Source organism: Pyricularia oryzae, chromosome 1 (genome assembly GCF_000002495.2).
Source record: "Pyricularia oryzae 70-15 chromosome 1, whole genome shotgun sequence".
In the NCBI taxonomy this organism is placed as follows: Eukaryota; Fungi; Ascomycota; class Sordariomycetes; order Magnaporthales; family Pyriculariaceae; genus Pyricularia; species Pyricularia oryzae.
The window spans coordinates 6,649,128-6,669,620 of NC_017844.1; the positions used below are offsets into that span (position 1 = coordinate 6,649,128).

The following is a 20,493-nucleotide window of genomic DNA, read 5'->3' on the forward strand; positions in this document are numbered from 1 at the left end:
TGCACGGTTGTTACCAACGCGCCGAAGGTTGTCGATTTTGGCAACGTTAGGAGTATCGGCCCATACCATATCCCGAGTTGTCCAGCTTTAATAAGAAAGCTCCCTCAAAGTTGAGCCGAATTGATCGTTTATAGGTCTCAGTGGGTAAAATTGATAATTAATAAGGGTTTGTTGGGGAAATATTGAATATACTTTGTGATTCTAACCATTTCCTTTATATATCCATTGACGACAAACGTTTGAAATGTTGCGTAACTTTGCCTCACAGTTAAAAACACCAAGCCGACGTAGTTCGGCAAATGCTCTATTAAATATGTGAAAACTCGCTTCTGGGTCTGTTATATTGATACAAAAGCAATTCGCCGGGTAAAATTCAAAACCTCTTACTGTTTGTGAACTCCGAACATTATTTTTATCAGCCCGATTTCCGCAGAAAATACCCTGCAAGGTTGGCCTCTGTTACTTGAATTTCCCGTCAACTTGGTGAATTGTAACGTTTCTGGCCTCCATCTTCGAATTGCCGCACAACGCTAGCGCTTGGATATTTGTGGGAGAAAAGGCCATAAACTGCCGTTTCAAACTAACGTCCAATAAGTTTCCCACCAAGCATCATCTCTTTGACCCGGTTTTGAACGTTGCTAAATCGTATATAGCCGCAAGACTCGCTTTCGAGGTGGCTGATGAGGGATGCTAGAGTTTTGAATTCGCTGCGGCAGGTTACTTTCGGGCAGAAATAGTATGATTGTTAATCTACGAAATTCCACGTCCACGCCGTTAGTGATCGAAACTGTTGTCGTGCCCACAGGAAGGGGCTGTAAACTGTAAAGGAACGACGGTAACAGCGAGGCAAGACGGCGCAGGGTTAGACAGCCAATTTACGGACGGGAGACTTCAAATGCTGGTCCAGGCTTTATATCTCTTGGAAAACGCGGTGGCATAGATAACACTCGTAGCCAGATCCATTCCAGGTGTAAACCGTAGCCTCGTATTCCACCTCACCAGTCCAACCGATTAATTTCTTAGAGATGACGCCCTGCGGATTACGGCTGCGGACAAGGCGGTAAAGGGCGTCGCGCGAGAGGTTCTGCGTGTTGGGGCACGTGCCAGACTCGAGATGGTTAACTATGCCGGTTGCGGTAGTATATGCCTTTATGCACAGAGGGCACCGGACCGACTAGCCACGGTGGATTTTGGAGTTCAATTGCTGGTCACGAAAGCCGCGTTAGACACATCGCCACAGTTTTCAATTGGGCCTGAGGGAGACAAGTAATTATGCAAAAGTGACTGGTATAGGTAGCCTGGTTCGGGATCAGTGTTTGCCTGGCGCGCATTATTAGGGTTTGCGAATTCGCGGTCGCAGTCGACACAATACGAATGCTCATTCGCTTCGTGGCTAACCCGGTCCTGCGCGCTGTTGAACATGTCGTAGCACCGGCGGCATCCTGTATGGTTGGTACTTTTGCGGTGCTGCTTGAGGGCCCGCCTGCCCGAAGGGAAAGGTTTGCCGCACTCCCAATATGTTGATATTACGAAGCGGGGTGGATAAATTGTGGATAGCAATGGTAACGATAAATCAGGTCTCTTGTGTTATGGGGTTCGGAGTATCTACGTTGCTGCCGATTCATATAGTTCTGGGTGTAATTGCCTGCATGAGAGACTTGGACAAGAGATGAACCGGGCCCCTTGCAAAACGGCAAGTCATGCAAGAGGCCCTTCATTTTGTGGGATGGAGCAAGAGCGCAGCCCGATTCCTAGGCTTGGGTAACAAATGGCGGGGTCCATATCACACGATGTTAATTGGGCTTTTTGGGGGCCGGGCGAGTAATAACGCCAGTGTTACATCGCAGATTTCTGCTAGCCCATTGCACGTCCACTCGTGCATTAATCAAATTACACAGATAGGCCCGAAGATGGCTTGGGTGGGAAAAGAGGGGTAGCTGCTTTTGTGTGCTGGCGACTCGCTTGGTTTATCGGCCATACCTCTCAACATCGCGCTGAAAAGCCCGGCCCATGTTTCCCCGCCCCAAGTCTACAACCGTTGTAGAAAGTTATACAAGTCTCAGGAGCAATATGGCAGGCTGATGGCAGGGCAACACAGGAACGCATGAAGCCGAAAACGTGATTTTTCTCGGCTCCCATTTTCAAAATTATGCTAGGATTAATACCAATCGTCTTGTTAGATCTGCTCCAGGGTTAGGGTAAGTCCAATTCAGGTGCAGGGCTCGGAAAGGCAACCCGATAAAATAGTGGCTAAGGTGTTTGCACTGGTCCTTGAGCAAGTGCATTCCGATTTACCCACATGCTAACAAGTTAATTTTATTGGGAGTTAGAAGGTTTGGTTGGTAAACTTATTAACGAAATTAAATATCTCAAGACACTGCCATCGTGCGACATTTCTCTGGCGCCGTTGGGAATTCTTTATTTGCATTGCAGCCTGCGCCGCTTCGGTTAATTTACAAAAAGGCTTGGAAATGACGATGAAATAATTGTACTGCCTTGTTAAGCACCGGAAGAAAGTCAACTTGCCATCGCTCGTGCACAAAGCAAAAGATAACAAAGACATTACTGCAGACAATCGTGAAGTCTAGCCCAAATTATAAGCTTTTGTGTTCCATTATTGCTGAGCATCCCGAAAAATATAGACATTGACCATAAATTGCCAAGGGATCGCTTGTGATAGACAAAAGCCCAATTTCGATTTCACATATATCTTTTGAGCAGAGGGGATCGTAAAAAGATCGACCTTCGGCCGGCCTAATAACCTCAGACACAAACGCTGGCTCCCTACTCCAATAAAGTGAAGCAAACGCACAAAAAAGCTCATTCCATATGACAGACGATAAACCCCTATGGACGTGGTAGGCTGGCACAAACTGGCGCCCAACCTCTGGTCACCTCAGTTGTTCCACAATGGAACATCCATCCACGATCCAGCTGCTAAAGCACAAACGCTGCAGACAGAAGTGTTTGGCCGTTTTTCCAAAGAGGACGACTTGAAAAAAGATCCTTTCACGACTTGCTCTGTTAAGAAGCTAAAATAAAGTGGGACACAGCGGTTTCTGTGGAGGGGCGGAAAAGGCCTGCATCGGGGTGCAGAGCACGTCTCCAGGCACAGACGGCATCACAGTCCGGCTGCTCAAAGCATGCTGGACATTCCTCAGCGAGCAGATCCGCAAACTCTACCACTCCAACCGTTTGTGGCATACTCAGGTAGGCGCGCTAGATTCCCACCTGATGTACTTCGATAATTGTATCCTTGAAAGCTTTAAATCTTGTTTCAGCCTTTCTAAACGTTCCAAGGCGCTTCCATTGGTCATAAGGAAGAAAATGGTGTATAATTGACCATCCACTGCCAATAACAGCTTCCGAGTGAACCTCTCAATGTTAATAACCACGCTGTTTGCTAGACGAAGATAGCTCTTTGACAGGATGAGTTTCTCCATTCCTTGCTTCGTTGTCGCATAGACTTTGCTGATAGCCTTGACAATATTTTCGAGGCGGGAGACGAGAAACAGGAAATCTTTCTTTGCGTCAAGCAAAAAAGCCACGTTTTTGACCAAGGTGAGAGATTGTTGTAGCTCGGGCATAGTTTGGTCCAAGGAGTCGTATGGCGATTCATAGCTGAGGGACCGCCGACGTTTCCAGATGAGATCACCGTTATGCTTTAACGTGGTCAAGTCTATATGTTCCGTGAATTGGGCAAGGAAGATTAGGAGCTCAAGGTCTGCGGGGTCCCTAGCCTGTAGGGATAAGAGGTTAACAGCCATAGGAAGCTGGAAATCTCTGCTGACCGGGGCGAGAAGGTCCGACAGTTGTTTGCCTTGCGACGAGTGAAATTTGGCGTATTCCCTGTTCCACTGCTGACGCTTCCTCGTGACCCATTTGGGCCATTGAGTAGGATCCTCTAACAATTCCGGGTGTAGTTCAAAAATACCGCGGCGGGCCAGTTCTGCAGCACAGACAACTGAGGATTTGCCTTCAATGCAAAGCGCCCCCTGCGAAAGGAATTCGCCAAAGTAGTAACCCATTTGACGCATGCCCCACAGAGTTTTGAGGCTCTTCTGGTAGCCGTCCTTATACGATATGGCATCCTCTTTGAGCGATTTGGTATACCTATTAATAAGGTAGGCGTCCCGGACGAATACCAACTCGGAAAATTTGGTTGTATTTATAATAACGATATGGACCTGCTTAAGCGATAGGTTGCGGTAATGTTGCAATAAGATGACGAGCTTCAGCGCGAATAAAAATAAGTTTGTCCATGAGACGAAGTTTGAATGCCCAAGGCTCTTCGGCAGCCACCAGAGATGTCGGTTGAGAGCATCGGCCACTTTTGCAGCTGGTCGAAAGTTCATATTTGTTTGATTGCCGAGCTTCGTGTCGAGTTGAGCGGCATCCTGTGAGAGTATCCAGTTCCCAGATAACATGCCAGAAAAACCAGGATAGCAAACTCGGAACAGAAACGCAGGCACGTCGGGAGCAACTTGTTCCCGATTGGCGTGGAAAGGGCCCCAGAAAAAGGGGAGCTGTCTTTGCGTTTCAGTGTTATCCTGGATATTCAAGGCGGCGAATGACCCCGAAATCTCGTCAAAGGCCATTTTCCCGGTTATTAGGAAATTTGGTACAATATCGTGATGGCGTCTTATCAGTGAGTGACTGCGAGTTTGCCCGTCTGCTCGCTTTTTCTCGAGCAGGAAGACCTAGATCGAGCAATTTGCGGACAAGGTCAGTGCGATTGGACATCAATGGTCACAGCGAGATGCCACATCGAACAAGTTAAACAAACTCCCTAGCCAGTATGACAGATATTTATCCTCCCTGCAACTCCACGGACCCACACACAAAAGTTTCTAACTTGAACATTCTAAGCAGTCGAACTAATCTAAGTGGCTGTTTCCCCGCAGCTGGATAAAACGCTAACCACCCATTTCGATATTGTGTTAAGAGCGAGCAATGTATACTGTCCTTTTGCCTTATAATCCTCAATAAAACTCGCTCCCGTGAAGCCGGGCGGTGGTCAGCGCATCCCGCAGCCTCCAGAGGTCGAGTGGTTGCTTCCCATGCACCTGGCAGAGACGTAGACGGTCGAGCGGTTCGCCGCCTTCTGACTCGATCCCGCCCGTCCCTCCTGCGGTGGCCGAGGCTGCTGCCGCTGCAAGCGAGGCCGCCGAGGTTGCGACAACCTCCCTCTCCCAGGTCCGGGACGTGGCAAGCGGACTATCCTTGCGATTGTATACGACGACTCGACTATTCCTTACTACTTTATCCATGACAGCATCGTCAAACCTGGCGGGGTAGGGATATAAATGTGTGCCAGCGGTGGAGGGCGGCGCTTCGGAAGCGAACTTTGATTGTTTATTTCATTTCGTGGTAATGTTGGAATGTCGGCCATAAAGAAGACAATACATAAGGATCAAATGGCGTCACAGACCGAGTTTTACACAATTGTTTTCTTGTGACGCTTGGGCGGCGGAGCTTTCGTTCCGTGTATTCGGGTTTTCTACCCTGTGTGTTGGGTGGCTAACCCGGAATATGAAAAAGAAAGTTAAGTCTTCGCTGCCCATTCGATCAACCAGTCGAAGGAGCTTTCACCCTATTCAAACGGTGCCGCAATTAATTACTTCGGCAGTACACCCTGTTCAACGTGACTTTTTCCACACGCAAAGGTGCGTGGCTGTTAGGCCCAGCGGGTGGCAATAAGTCGAACAATACCGTCCGGACTCGAGAGTCCTAAATTTGGGGTTGAGCCTTGTGTGACATGATACGTGGTAGTAAAGTTGATTATCCTCCGTTTCACTAATGCCGGCGGTCCCATTCGGGGTGGAGCAAAACGGAATTCTGGGTGGCTGAAAAAACCGCATTATTAATCGTTCACAATTCAATCTACTGCACTCTTTCCCGGCCATGTAGTTATTAGTGTACAAATGCACAGGCTACCATGCCCGTCGACGCCACTACCACCACTACCACGTCTTGGAGAATGTGCGCATGGCTTCTTGGGGGTGGCCTGGTCGATTGCATAATCTCTTATCGTTCAATAATTAACCTTTAGTTAATTAATTTCGCCATATATCACCATGTGATATTGAACCCCGCATTTTGCCGCTCCAAAGATAATGTGCCACGGTAATGGGGGGCCTCCTGCATCGTGATGGACGCCCTGACGGACTATCAAATTATGGTGGCAGTTCTGCGAAAGTGCAAGGTTCTTTGGCAGGCAATAACCACCGCCGTAGAACATTCCAAATGTAAGAGCCCTCCATCAGCGAGGCGGAGGGCAAGCGCGCAACCCGGTTGGCTGGCCTTGCAAAATCAAACGGAGTAGTGGTTTCGACTGGGGAATAGTAAGCGGATTGAGCGGTCGACCGAGATTCCACTTTCGCACCGCAAATTATTTGCTTGGCATAAACGGGTGATTCAGGTCGTTGGGATAAGTGGCTCAAAAGTGTGATTGTATGTAGGGCTATCTTGACAGAGTACCAAATCACGTTATTAGTTCTGTGGAGGTAGAAGCTTTGACAGGCATTCAGGAGCCCTCCATAAGCGGGATGAGGGGAAAGCGCAGAATCCGATTGGCTGGTCTTGCAACGTTAATTGGCGTAGTTAGCTTTTTGACTGGGGAATAGTAAGCGATTGGGGTGTCATTCGCAACTCCCCTTGGCAGTGGAAATTACGAATGGTTGCTTGGCATAATGTGTGTGATTCAGCTATGAGACGATTTTGGCTTGCGCAAGGTCGACAAAAATTGCCAAACAAGGGACTTGTGACTAAAGTAGAACTAAATTTCATACCAAGAATTATTCCGAAAGACTGTTCGTTTGCAGCCCTATATTGCCAGCATGGGCATTGTAGGAGCATGTCAAGTGTTGTCAAGAATTCCGTTACTATCACAAATTCGCCTTGTGTTGGCAGGCCAGTAGCCGGCAGCCTAGCCCTCGAAGTTCGCACGCTCCAATGATGTTCAATGGTATGATAGAAGGTTAAAATCAGCTCATCTATCCAATTTGATGCACGGAGAGAGACATTGAGAGTTGACAGGTAGTATTAAGCTGCTTCCCCGCTCCTTCACAAAACGCCAACCACCAATATTGGCACTGTGCTGGCAGTCAAGGCGCGTTGGATCGGGGCTCCAACGGCCCCACACTCTCAACAACATTCGGCATATTTCCTCGCCCCAATGCTCTGGGGGGAAAAAGTCAAACAAAAGGTGATTTATGGTCTGCGTTACTGAAATAAGAGACGCAAACAGACGATGATAATAGCTGGGCTTTATATGTCAATCATATACCGCATAACCTTGCCTTTGGCTTTCCAAAGGCTAGTCGGTTGCCTTCTTTTTGCGGACTACACGGGCGAACGAATGAGTTGCGGCTCAAACGCATGCAGTTCAAACCAAGCCGATAAAAGAATCCATGCTGTAAAGTGACTTTGACTCATCTATCGCAGTCGGCGGGCGGTTCAGCGTTACCCAGCAAGCATGAGACGTTTTGGGCTTTCCCTTACCTAGCTTTTGTGAAGTTGCAAATAAATCCTGGTGTGATTCTTGTGAGAATGAATGGAAAGAGCCGCTGGTTCTAAAAACCGAATTATGACAGTTGAGTGTCGAACTATGTTTGAAATTAAGTGATCTACCTGAGAGTAATACAGGCGACTTTTTCCGGAGGGCTGATTTGCATCCATCATCAAACACCTCGTTACAGTTCTTTACTACAGTCCAAATGGAAACAAACGACACGAGTTAAACTAATTTGTCCACTTCCAAATCTGGCCGGGCCAAAAGGCTGCTATGCTTCCAAGTTTGTCATACCGGCTTTCAGCGACAGGTAGGCTAGTTAATCCACTAGGGTGACAGGCAGCAATATTTACTTACCCCTGCATACGGAATACCATCCGGTTCTCCGTCAAGCTATGTCCCATCCAATTCCAATCGGCAGCGGCAGTATTTACTGCGTTCGGTCACTACACATAGAAGTCGGGCGCACGCCATTTAAAATTGAAATCAGCTTCGAAACAGGCCTATTTGATTTTTGTGGAAGCGATTGGTCGGCCACGACCAAAAAAAGGCACATTGGTTGACCGGTTCGAGGCTGTAATACGATGCAGCTTGTTTGGAATCCTTGTCTTGATATCCTTACGGATCATCGATATCATCATCAATGTGGTTGAAGAATCAGGGGTGAATTTAATGCTGACTTTTCTGCGGGAGTCTTTTGACGGGCTCGTTCCTCCTGGCCTTCACCTCCACGGAGCACCCTACGGGGCCGGGCTGTGGAGTTAGGACCTTTTTGGGTGAGCCAAAGGATTTATACGTGTGCCGACAATCACCAATCACTTATCTTTCTTCTATGGGGACACTAACACACCACCAGAAAAAACCAGAGGGAAACTGCAAAGTGGGTCGGGGGAAAGCCAAATAACAGGGATATTAGGTTGGGAATTGTCACGAAAGCGATCCCAAAGAGACAAGGCTGCAATATAGGGGCGATTCTATTCGAAGATCTAAAGCTAAGTCTAAAGAAAGAAGAAAGGCACGCAGTGCCAATCGCGTGCACGCGCCTAAGCGAATACACAACAACGAACCCTAGCACCTTGTCACGTGGGGTGGAGTCACGGTTGGCAGTCGCCTAGGCACGCCACTCCGTAACAGGTGATACCTTCATCTACGTCGTGTCAAGCTAAGAACTTTGTTTGTTTCCTTTCTTCTTCTCAGAGTAGAATCTTCGTCGATAGGTGCCGAATGACTAGCTCCCGTGCTATGCTTACCCTGGCCGTGACACAGCGTGCAGGCTGGTGAGATCGGTGTTCGGAAGGGTACGGGGCCCACATACGACGCTTTTTATGGCCATTTGCCGGGGCTGAAAAAGCAACAGGCCCAGCTAGATTGCTGGAGTTGTTCTCAGAGTGCTAGTCATATCGTTAATTCAACTGCGTTGGCGGCCACGGTTTGCCTCGGGTCGGGACATATTTGCAAGGTCCCCTTTATCGCGCTGCAAGTGCGGCATCCTAGGTAAACATGTGATGTCGAGGGTATTTCAGGCGCAGAAATCGCGGAGGGGAAAACATTCCACGCGAGGTGAAATCCAATTTTTCATCTGAAAAGACGGGCGGTGGGATTTGGATGGTCCAGTTAAGACGAGAGTGCCAAGACTTTTGCTAAGGTGCCATCGGTGGCTTGAGGGCACAAAAAATATTCCTCACAGTGCTTACATAGATGAAACCTTATTGCGTTGTTGGCATTGAAAAATGTCTGATATTCGTCCATCAGACTAGATCAGAACACTTCTCAGGTCTAGACCCTCTGGGGTATTTGATAGCCAATTATATGAAGCAAACTTCATTTTGAATTCCATTCACAAAACTCTCAGCTAAGCTCATGCCGCCCAGACAGTCACTTTCGACAAACGCAAGGTACCTTAGGTATTTACAAACTAGAGACATTTCGGCGGCCAGTTCACCTCGATTGTCGGCGGTGTCTTCTCATAATTAGTAGTTTTTGACACGTCACCTATCGAAATGTTGAACTGACTTATCCATAAGATTTTTTCTCACTCAACGGAGAACCTTGTGGGACACCTTTGGTTTCCGGCCTTATTTTGAAAAAGATAAGTCGGGCACAACACTTAACTTTGCCTTCAGATCTAGCTATCATAATGACTTCGAACACTTTTGTTCTCACAAGAGTTGTAAATTAACCCGGGGAGCATGCTTGCCGTTTTTGTATAAAGAATTCAGTGCGTGCCACCGTACCAACGGTCTCTGACTTTATTAGTAAGTATCAAGCAGAAAACTCAGACACTACTTTCACTGCCGTTCTGTTACCCTGTGTTTTCCAGAATCAGTTAGCTTCCCACCACCAACGCAGAATGTCGAACACAAAGGCTGCCATGTTTTACCTTGTAAACCATGTCTTCCTTACACCTTGTCTACCCGAGGGAGACAATTGGAAAGCAGCACATGATTTAACGCTGCAGTCAACCTTTTTGGCATCCATTGAGAAATTCGAAGCGCATGTTGCATCTGGTAGGCGTGCTTTGGCCCGCTCGGCGGCAGCAATGATTCGCCGGATGATTTAATTGCAGGATGAAAATGGGAACGTTCATTTGGACAACCTTGAGCGCATTTTGAAGGCAGTGGGCCAGTTTGTTATATAGCTCTTTAAGTCAAGGCTTGGGATTAACCCATGCTGATGATTACCGCAGGCACCCGAGAAGCCGTGACAGTCCATCTTGTCTGTCAAAACGCAGGTGTCGTCATTAGCAGGCATGAAGATTCTGTCTACATTGAGTATTTCGAGCTTTTTCCTCTAAATTCGGCTGTGATGAAGCCCTCGGGCAGACTTCGCCGTTACTTTCCTGGGGCCGCTATGGTAATGAGTTCGAAAACCTTCTGTGACAAACAGTTTCAGAAAACCTTGGTTTCATTTTTATAAAATCTCAGCCACCAGCGAAGTCCCGATATATTTTTGTATTTGATCTAAGCTTATTTAATTTAAGGATGATTTGCGTTTTCGGGTTTGATAATCCTATTGTTTATTGTAAAAAAGCTACGCGTTGAAAAAGAAGGATGAAGTTGGATATAATTAAAAATTGCCAGGGTACTGATAAACCTCAGAATTGGTTTCACCGGAAAAGTGCGCGGGCTATTGTCCTGCGTTGGGTAATGTACATCCACGTGATAGTTTTGCCTGGCATATAAGCCCCAACGAAATTAGATGCAAATTATGTCTAGGATCGCTTCCATATAAGCGCCGGTTTCCGCCCTCGTTTTTTGTACAGAAACGAAAATATAACCTCCTAGCAGCATATGCACGAAATTTGGGTTTTCTCAACAAAAAAAAGTTTCCATCTCATTTGTGTGCTTGTTGAATTTAGGTTGATCTTCTGCATATTAAATAGAGACATTTTTTGGTGTCCCTTATGGGGTTTTTCCAGGAATGACCGGAGGGTTTGCTAAACATGTGATAATCAACTATTCAATTGTCGATAAAAGTTGACGGAAGTCATATTAAGCTGCCAAGTTTCGGTAGTTAATCTAATTTCGTCTGGCAGTTAATAAACTTGTACTGCTACTACTTCTGCTACCTTTCAACCCCGAAATATTTTCAAGCTTTCACACTGCGATATTTTTTCATTATGTTAATCACAAATACGGCTTTTACCTACATGGTGAACCATGTTTTCCTGCCTCCCAAGCTCCCTGAAGGAGATGATTGGGAAGCCAGCCACAGCAAGGCACTGCAGTCGAACATCATGGCGTGCATCGAGAAGTTTGCGACCTACGTTACACTTGGCAATCGTGCGTTGATGCGATCTGCAGCTTCAATGATTCGACGCATGACCCAAGCCCAGAACGAGCATGGTTATATACACTGTGATAAGCTCGAGCAGGTCCTCGACGAGATCGGCGAAAAGGGTACGCAGATCAGGTTCTTGATTGTCGCTTGAAGGTCCATTCCAACGCTAGAACTGAGCCACTGCAGTCTCTGGAGAAGCAGTCTGTATCAACGTCGTTTTTCAAAACGCCGGTGTTCTAATCGGCAGACATCAAGACTCGGTATACGTCGAGTCCTTCGAGCTGTTACCACTTAACTCGGCTGTTATAAAATCGCCTGGTAGGCTTCGCCGCTACTTTCCGGGGCCTGCCATGGCCATTAAACTGGGAGCGTTTCGTGACCGGGAATTCCAGAAATCTTTTGCAGAGGTTCTGCACAAACTTTGCCACCAGAGCTGCCCCGACATTTGTCCTCTGGTCAAAAAGGCCGGACAACTACACGAGGAGACACGTGACACCGTCGACCCGGTATACGTAACCGAATTCATGACTGCCTTTTTGGGGCCTGTCACCAAGCATGTTGATAACATCACGCAAGGAGTCTGGAAGAACACACGTGACGAAATCATATGGCACAAAAGTTTCATGCCCTGGCGCCGATCGCCAGTGTGGCTGCTTCTCCGGGTCTCGCTACAGCTCCTTCTTGGCCACGAAACAGCGTCGACATCCCAGGCTAAATGCCTCTACAAGTTATTGATGCTATTTTTCATTGCCTCGTTGCTTATGGACGGTCTTTTTCACCAAGACCTGTCTAGCGACATGATCGAGATCATGAGGTTCAAGGTTGCTCGACGTAAATATAAATTATTTGCTGCTTTCCAGGGTGAAGTGGAAGAACAAGTAATTTCATTCGCAGACAAGGTAATGACTGACGCCGCTCGAGAATTGATTAGCCGTCAGCGTTCTTTTGTTGCAAACAAAAGCCCCGACAATAAGCTACGTCGCCTTGAGTCGGTCAATTTTGTCAATGACACGGTTTCCAGGTTGAAGAACCTTGACGAATTTATTAAGTCCATATCAGACCGGACTATGAGCCTGGATAGAGCTTCTTTCTGCCCGCCCGCGTACATGTCAACTTTCAGCAAAGGCTCATTGCCTGATCTTTTTGGATGGTCGATTTTCGATATTCATGGCTATACGGCTTTCCGTCTTGCAGAGGTCGAAGCATGGGTTTCTGACCACCTGGATGGCTGGTTAAGCCAGGCCATGATAAGTGAAAAGGCGTGTTCCGAACTCTCTGACCTGATTACAACCTATAAGAGAATCGCTACATCGGTTTACAAAACAAACTCCGAAGGAAGGTCAATCATGGTACTGGTCCTGATTGAACTCTGGGTTGCTTGCGACAAAATAGCAACAGGTCAAATCCCACGGCTGGAGCAATATAACCTTTGCATTCCTGCAGGACTGTTCGAATCCTTCCTGCTGCCCTTCCGTGAACAAATGGCCAGATTGAACAGGGTAGAAGAATACCTCGAAAGACGGTGTAGGGCAGCCGACCAGTTGCTTCCTTGTATTTTCAGCTCGTTTAGTGACCCCCAGTCCTTTGCCGTACGCTTCTACAGCCAATCGACCCATCACCAGAATATGCTGGTCGAAATAGAGTCCAAGGTTGCAAAGCAGCGCAGAGCGAAAATCGCCGAGCTTTCCAAAGTTCAGGCAGAGTATCGGCGCCTTTACAACCTTTTCGAGTCAGAAAACTGTCGATATGTCGAGCTGTTGAACAAAAACGGTCGGCCGTACATAACCCATTCGCGCAGCTGTTCCAGATGCTCGTACCAGAGGCAAATGAAAGCTTTGAATATCAGCATTCACGAGTGGCCTCTGCCGCGGAGCAAAATGAAGGCTCAAGCAACTGTATTCGAACTCTGTGTTCCCGTTCCTTTTTCAGAATGGCGGGACATTACCACTTTTATCCTCCTCGACGTGCTGAAATGCCAATATGGGAAAATCAGCATTGGACGACAGGAGCAAAGCCTCGGCACGTACCCGGCCCTGTCCAAGTTTCGGGCACCGTCTTGTGCCGATCAACGCATCGGTCTAGAGTCATCGACCAAGCCCAGCGCGAGAACACACCGAGTAAGGAAACCTGTGCCGAATCTCGAAATTGACGACGTCTGCGTTAACAACGGCCTGGAGTATTATTATTTTGATCAGAGCTGCTCGGAGTACGTCACCAGAATACAAGTCACACAAGACTTGCCAAAGCTGTGCACATTCAAACTCCCACCGGAATCCAAGGTGCTTGAGAAGTACCTGTTCCGGCCCAGCATGTGCCCTGCCGGGCCTGTTCCGAACGCTGCCATCGCGAACCAAGCCGAGTGTCCCCCTCATTTGTCAATAGAGGAGTACAAGGGTCTCTGTTCCATCGTCGCAGGCAATAAGATTCAATGGCAAAATATATTTCTGCAATTGGCGATACCCAGCGTCAGCTTCCGGAGGGCAGAGACGGGCTGCACGGTGCTCCAGGCGATGTACCAGGCTGGTCCGCCCGATCATAAAAAGACAACGCTGCGGCAGAGCCATTCGATCTTTGGTAATGCAAAATTCTGTGCCGAGTTTGTGGTCCAGCTGCGGCTGGCCACAAGGCGTATAAAGCAAAATTGGGAATCGGCACCGGCCCTGGCCGTCTTTATATCCGCGGCCACTCGAATTCTTTCGCTCTCTAGCGACGCGCAGGTCCAGGACTCCTGCTTCGAATTTCTTGCCGAAGCTCGCCAGACCGCGTTTGACTGGCTGGAAAAAATACGCGCTAAAGAAATATGCTCGGTGAATTCCGGGGAACCTGAAATGGAACTCAAAGCCAGGTCGGCCGAAATTGCTCTGATATGCACCGCGACATTTGACGTCGAGGAGCCCTACTTTGGGCGCCTGTTGACAGACGAAGAGAGCGCATCAATTTTGCTACAGTCCTGCACAGCTGTCCAGGAGTGCCTTGACCATGACAAAACTAATTCACCATCGGATCTTCGATAGAAGAGGCTTTGCCATCGGGCTTACAGGATCCTTTCCCGATTAACCGTTTTTGGAAAGAGCAGCGCGCTCGACAGGGCCATACGCTCGGCCTGGCCGGCATACAGTGGCGGCACTGGGTGGAATCCAGTATCCGATACTGCATATTACTGGCTCGAGACGTCGACCGAGTCGGTTTGCGGCCGTTCGCTGGCCGTCCATTTCAACTTGCTGACCGCGGAGCTGCTCGTGAACGGGTCTCCGCTGTCGCGTCTTCCCAGCGACTGGGAAAGCCATCCCACTTACCGGACGCTCTTTGGCAACCAGATCTTGGACGTTATGCCATCAAACGTTCCGGGAATGCGGTTTTCGGTGAAGAAGGCTGTATCTGGTTATGTTTTGAACCTTGGCCTTCAATTATCCGGAATTGGATCTGAAGATGAAGATTTGATCATTTCGGCCAAGAGGCTCAATGCAGGACCGGACGCCTCTATATATCATCTGGTACCGGCTAGGGTATTCAGAAATAAGTTACCTGAATCTTTTGTTACCGGACAGTCTCACTGGTATAATAATGTGAGGAAGTCGATTGAGTTCTGCCCAAAGTCTAGCCCGCGGGGGGAATGGCGCAGTGGTTAAGCGCCATGGCTGTTACTTGAGTAACGTAGGTTCGAATCCTGCTCCCTCCACCTCCTCCCCGCTTACCCGTGGCAAGGATAACCCGGCTGGCTATCGACAACAACCACCCGCCTGTGCCGTCGAGCCCACACTTGTTGGGAACTTCGTCTCCATGGCTACAAACGACCGACAGCTCCGCTGTTTGGACACAGGCCCCTCTCGATGAAGAGCCGTCAACTGCCGTCAGACGAATCCTCCGTGCGCCTGAAGGCACGGGGTCGCGTCAGTGAACAAACCTGTAAGCAGGACCGGGCACGAACCCGGTCAGGCTCGATTCGCTTCTATGCCCTTGTTTTCCGCTGTGTAAATAGAGAAAATAGAAAGCGCGCCGAGATACCCCTCGGGAGGTTGCTAACGGCCGGCTAATGAGCCGGGCCGAGCCCGGTGTTAAATAATACTACTACTACTACTACTACTCGTCACGTCTTAGATATGCCTGAGACGACAAAGACAGCGTCAAACAAAGCCCATTTGCCTGGAGGAAATCCCCGCATTTGGGAGCTTGTGAAGAGATTCGAGTCACAAGCCGTGTCAGACTTTCAAAAACGCTATGCAACAGATTTGAAGGGAAGCATTCAGGCCCTGGAATCCAGGTTTGCCGGTCCGACAGCCGGTCTATCTGGTAATGATTGTGCGTTTCTGAAGACAGAGCTTGAATCATATAAAGCGACATATATTCGCCATATGAACTGGTTATTTTCCATCTTGGAGGCTTCCATCGGTATCGATGGTGACCCAGCGACTCAAGCCACCAGGCCCCTGCCGAGAATCTCGGGCAAATTCTTCATATCTCAGCTTGCAGCCGACCGATGGAAACTGCTTCCGGACGCATGGAAAGAACCAATCGTTGAATACGGCCTGGCGATATATCAAGTCCAGCGGGCGGAGAGACTGTTGGCTTTGGCGTCCCCCGAGCGGCAGCACGAGCTGACCGCTGAACTCAGCAACCCCGGACATAGCAATTGGGACCCTTTAGAGCTGCCGCTGTTGCTTTTGATGGAGATCGAGACAAACATGACCATCCGGGCGATCCAGATGTGTATTGCCAAGGAGATGATCAGTCCTCCCGGGCGCCAAAACGCCTCCATGCAGCTCAACATGGGCGAGGGCAAATCATCAATAATCGTACCTGCGGTGGCCGCTATCCTAGCCTCCATAAGGGAGAGCCTGGTTCGTGTCATCGTCGGGAAACCACAATCGAAGCAAATGTTTCAAATGTTTGTTGCCAGATTAGGTGGTTTACAAAACGTCGTCGTCCATCGGTTTCCCTTTTCACGTGATTTCCGTCTGGTCGTCGACGATGTGGCCACAATATTTCGGTACCTGAAAAACTGCGCCAGCACTGGTGGTATCTTGCTGGTCCAGCCCGAGCATATTCTCTCTTTCAAACTTATGGGCTTTGAATGTCTCGTGAACTCGGAAAGCGTAGAAATGGGCCAGTTGCTTTTGGAAACATAAGGATATTTTGACCTTAATTCGCGAGACATTGTGGACGAAAGTGACGAAAATTTTAACACCAAATTCGAGTTTATTTACACCATGGGCATCCAGAGGCCGCTAGCTTTCAGCCCGGGGAGATGGTTGCTTTTGCATCACGTCCTCGATGTGGTTCGGCAGGTCTGTCCTTCTCTAGTCTACGAAATGCCTCGGGCTATCGAATATTCTGACCGGCATGGGCCAAACTCGTTCCCGTTCATCCGGATCCTGGGAGGCAGCGAGACTCAGTACCGTCTGGTGTGCGCCGTTGCCCGGCAGATTTGCCAAATCGGGTTCGCAGGTGTGCCCATAGCCCGCCAGACTAAGGTATCATAGGAGGCCATATATATTTACCTCACTAAGCCTAAATTTTCGGCCGAGCAGATAGCGCAGGTTGAGGATCCTGAAAGGTGCAGCTTGTGGACCGACACCATTAAAAACTCGCTGCTTCTCCTTCGCGGCCTCCTTGCCGGTGGCATCCTCGGGTTCGTTTTGGGACAGAAGCGTTGGCGCGTTAATTACGGCCTCGACCTGGAACGAAGGCCCCCAACGCGTCTGGTTGTGCCATACAGAGCGAAGGATTCGCCTTCCCCTCGCTCTGAGTTTTCGCACCCAGAGGTTGTTATTTTGTTAATTTCATTCAGCTATTACTACCGCGGTTTTGGCGATCAAAATTTGTTCCATGCGTTTGAGCATTTCCTCCATTCTGATCAACCCAACCAGGAATATCAGGAATGGGTCAGAGGTGTCCAGGATCTCTCTCCTGCATTTCAACACCTCGAAGGTATTAACATCAAGGATCGCTTCCAAATAACCACGCAAGTTTTCCCAGTACTGCGTTACTCCAAAGCTGCCGTCGATTATTTCCTCAGGAATGTCGTGTTTCCGAGATTTATGAAGGATTTCCCCAGCAAATTGACCGCCTCTGGGTGGGATTTCGGCGCTGTCAAATCCCACCCTACAATTGGATTTAGCGGCACCAAAGATTCGCGGGAGTTTTTACCGCTATCCGTCCAGCACCTCGACCTGAAAAATCAGCAACATATCGACGCCCTGGTAATCGAGTACCTGCTTCAGAATGAGACTGAAGTTATGCTGCTGCCCTCGCGCGAGGAGACAGAGACTGCGGCAAACGACGCGGAGCAGGTGCTGACGGCCGTGGTAAATGCGTACCCAGACGTTCATGTCATGCTGGACGTTGGCGCGCAGATTCTGGAGCTTAACAACCTCCAAATGGCCAAGCAGTGGCTAGAAATGAACAATCAGGTGGCGGGCCTTGGGGGAACCGGCCATACCAAAAAGCAAGCCTGCGTCTATCTCGACGACCACGACGAACTCAGGATCGTCGACCTCCGCGGCGCGACCGAGCTTCTGCAAATATCGCCATATGCTCAGCTGCTCGATCAATGCCTGGTCTTTCTCGACGAGGCCCACACCCGCGGGACGGACCTTAAGCTTCCGGTCTATTACCGGGCTGCGGTCACGCTCGGACCAGCACTAACAAAGGACCGACTTATTCAAGGTAAGATTTACTTTTTTTCAGCATAAAAAATCGGGCATTTTCATTTAGAGACTAACACATGCTACAACCTACATAAAAATGCGGCAGCTTGGCAAAGGCCAATCGATTCTATTCTGCATTCCTCCAGAGATTCAGTCCAAGATTTTGCAGCGGAGAGGCCCGGACCGAGACAGCGCCATTACCCCAATAGAGGTCTCTGAGATCATCGAATGGTCGATAGCTGAGACGTGTATCGATCTTGAACGGTGCGTTGGCTTGTGGGCAGTCCAGGGCAAGCGGTTTGCCCATCAGCAGCACCTTTGGTATGAGATAAGCGGGGGAAGCAAACTTTCGGAGGACGGGAAAAAACGACAAACCAAGCAGTGGGCCGAGAAGTTCCTTGAGGACGAAGCGCGGACCATCCAAGACCTGTACCGTCCTGGCCCTCGCCTGCCGACGTTGTGCTGCGACGGACACGCTGACCATGATGGCGTCAACCTTATTGAGAAGCACGTGGCCAAGTTTGGACGTAGTGCCGACACGTCGTCGGCGACGGCACTGCAGGAGGAGCAGGAGCGAGAGCTGTCGCCCGAGATTCAAAAGGAGATGCAGATCCAGAGGCCCCATCCGGCTGATCCGGCCGAACACTCGCTAGACCCAGAAATGGTGTATTTTATTCGCACAGGCGTCGTCCGGAAGGGTGCCATCCCTTCGGCCTTTTCGCCGGCCTTTTCGACGCTGTCTTGCACCACGGCCGCCGCGCACCTGACCGATATGGACGAGTTCCCGCAGAATCTACTCGTGACCAGGGACTTTGCCCGCACCATTAAGACGAGCGGCCACGAGGGCAGAGGAAGCGAAAATAAGACGGATCAGTTCCTGCGCCCGGTGCAGTGGGTCGTGACCAGCGCCGGCGGGAGGCCGAACGACGGCGGCGGCGCCGTGGCGACAACCATGGTGATCATCAGCCCCTTCGAGGCGCAGAACCTGATCAGCGAATTCGAGACGAAGCACCGGCGCGTCGTACTCCACCTGTACGCGCCGCGCGTGCTGCTGGGCTTCCGGCCGCTCGACGGGCTCCGCCTGTACACGACCCCGGCCCTGTCGGACGGCTGGGCCGTGTCGCCCCGGCTGGTTCTACAACTGAACCTCTTTTCCGGGCAGCTGTATTTTAACTCCTTCGTAAAGTATACTGCCGTGTGCGACATGCTGGGCCTGGACTGGAGGGGTTGTGCCGGCAAGCAGGAGCAGAGCGTGAGCGGCGTTGGGGCCGACGGCTTTGTCAACCCGGTGTTTAGGTCGACCGACCACGAGACCGGCTGCACGTTTAGGCACAGCCCTGTCGGGTTTCTGAAGGTCTTTTTGAGCAAGGTGCGCCGGGACAGTAAGGGTATCGACAGGACCCATATTGGCAAGATGTTGGATGCGGTGCTTTTGACGGAGAAGGACTTTGTAAACTGATAACTCGGGCCGGCCTTGTACTATCAAGAACTTGGCAAAATAAGGTATTGAACTATCCCACGACTGAAAAAATGCCGTTTCTGTCGATGCAGGGCAACGAACCACCACACTACGAAAGTGGACCTGATTTCCAAAAAGCGCCAATACCCCAGACCACGCAGGACCGACAGCTGTGTGTCAGCATCCTAATCTCCAATTTTATAACACGCGCTCAGAGTGACTGCACGGCCTTGACCCTTGCACATGTATTCTGAGAATCAAGACTATCGCAGGTGATTTTCCCAAAACATGTGGAAGAACTCTATTGAAATGTGGGACGAGATGTGCAATCAATCTCCTTAAAAACCACCCCAACACCAATACGAATCATACTAAGTTTTTGACGTACTGGATTGAAACCACTTTCGTACGAGTCGAACACCCCAATTAAAATACACGCGATAATTTCTTCTTTAGACAGCAAGCCGAGTGCGGTGGCGACAAAAGAAACTTGTTTGCAATCTGTTCCAATACAGTTGAATTTCACGTTTCAAAAGTTTGGGTGCATGGACCACAATACCTGCAGGTGCTGCACCCTCTTATATTAAGTCGATCACATGGTTAATACGATTGGACGGCTATTCTTAAAGCGGGGTTAACTTCCGCCTATCAGCTCTTTTTTTTCGTATCCCTAAAATGTTCCTAACTCCAAGTTTCTGTCCTCCAATCCCAGTTTTGATCATATATGTCCCGAATACGGGTGGTAACACGCTTGCATATTTCTTTGTCTCCGCTTTAATGCCATACACTGGCTAAGAGACGTAACTCGACGAAAAATTCGTAGTTTTTTTCATCTGATTCCTATGGATGTTACCAGCCTCGCTTGCGTTTAACGTTGGTAATTTCCTTTTTCAGGGTAGCAAGGAGCGCTGAAGTGGCGATGTGGCTGGACGTAAGGCTTCTAGCCGAAGCTTAGCTTTGATTAATTGCTGCCTGAGCAGGTTGTAGACTGTTGCCCACCCCGCGCTAGCGAACAATAAATACCTTACTTCCGAAGTATCCGGTGGAAGCTTTGTGGTATATATTTCATACCCAACACACCAAGAACTTCCACC

General features: G+C 49.2%; 5 protein-coding genes and 1 pseudogene across 6 annotated transcripts; 3 read left to right on the plus strand and 3 right to left on the minus strand.

Moving 5' to 3' along the window:
- Positions 1 to 910: 910 nt before the first annotated feature.
- MGG_15319 (uncharacterized protein) lies at positions 911 to 1,441 on the minus strand (the record flags this gene model as incomplete). The annotated part of the gene is made up of 2 exons (XM_003710703.1): positions 911 to 1,122; positions 1,399 to 1,441. The coding sequence occupies 2 exons, from the start codon at positions 1,439 to 1,441 to the stop codon at positions 911 to 913; spliced, it is 255 nt and encodes an 84-aa protein (XP_003710751.1).
- Positions 1,442 to 3,206: 1,765 nt separating this feature from the next.
- MGG_15318 (uncharacterized protein) lies at positions 3,207 to 4,598 on the minus strand (the record flags this gene model as incomplete). The annotated part of the gene is made up of 1 exon (XM_003710704.1): positions 3,207 to 4,598. The coding sequence occupies one exon, from the start codon at positions 4,596 to 4,598 to the stop codon at positions 3,207 to 3,209; it is 1,392 nt and encodes a 463-aa protein (XP_003710752.1).
- Positions 4,599 to 6,151: 1,553 nt separating this feature from the next.
- On the plus strand, positions 6,152 to 6,852 carry MGG_16484 (uncharacterized protein; the record flags this gene model as incomplete). The annotated part of the gene is made up of 3 exons (XM_003710705.1): positions 6,152 to 6,248; positions 6,422 to 6,453; positions 6,796 to 6,852. 3 exons carry the CDS (start codon positions 6,152 to 6,154, stop codon positions 6,850 to 6,852), a joined length of 186 nt encoding a protein of 61 aa, XP_003710753.1.
- A 1,330-nt stretch (positions 6,853 to 8,182) lies between these two features.
- MGG_16485 (uncharacterized protein) lies at positions 8,183 to 9,002 on the minus strand (the record flags this gene model as incomplete). The annotated part of the gene is made up of 3 exons (XM_003710706.1): positions 8,183 to 8,281; positions 8,764 to 8,884; positions 8,962 to 9,002. 3 exons carry the CDS (start codon positions 9,000 to 9,002, stop codon positions 8,183 to 8,185), a joined length of 261 nt encoding a protein of 86 aa, XP_003710754.1.
- A 2,247-nt stretch (positions 9,003 to 11,249) lies between these two features.
- On the plus strand, positions 11,250 to 19,399 carry MGG_16486 (uncharacterized protein; the record flags this gene model as incomplete). Its single annotated transcript, XM_003710707.1, has 8 exons — positions 11,250 to 11,412; positions 11,480 to 14,240; positions 14,334 to 14,859; positions 14,952 to 15,183; positions 15,392 to 16,131; positions 16,489 to 16,764; positions 16,822 to 17,959; positions 18,087 to 19,399. 8 exons carry the CDS (start codon positions 11,250 to 11,252, stop codon positions 19,397 to 19,399), a joined length of 7,149 nt encoding a protein of 2,382 aa, XP_003710755.1.
- On the plus strand, positions 14,901 to 14,972 carry MGG_20096 (annotated as a pseudogene). The gene has a single exon. The product of its transcript is annotated as a tRNA-OTHER (tRNA).
- Positions 19,400 to 20,493: the final 1,094 nt, after the last annotated feature.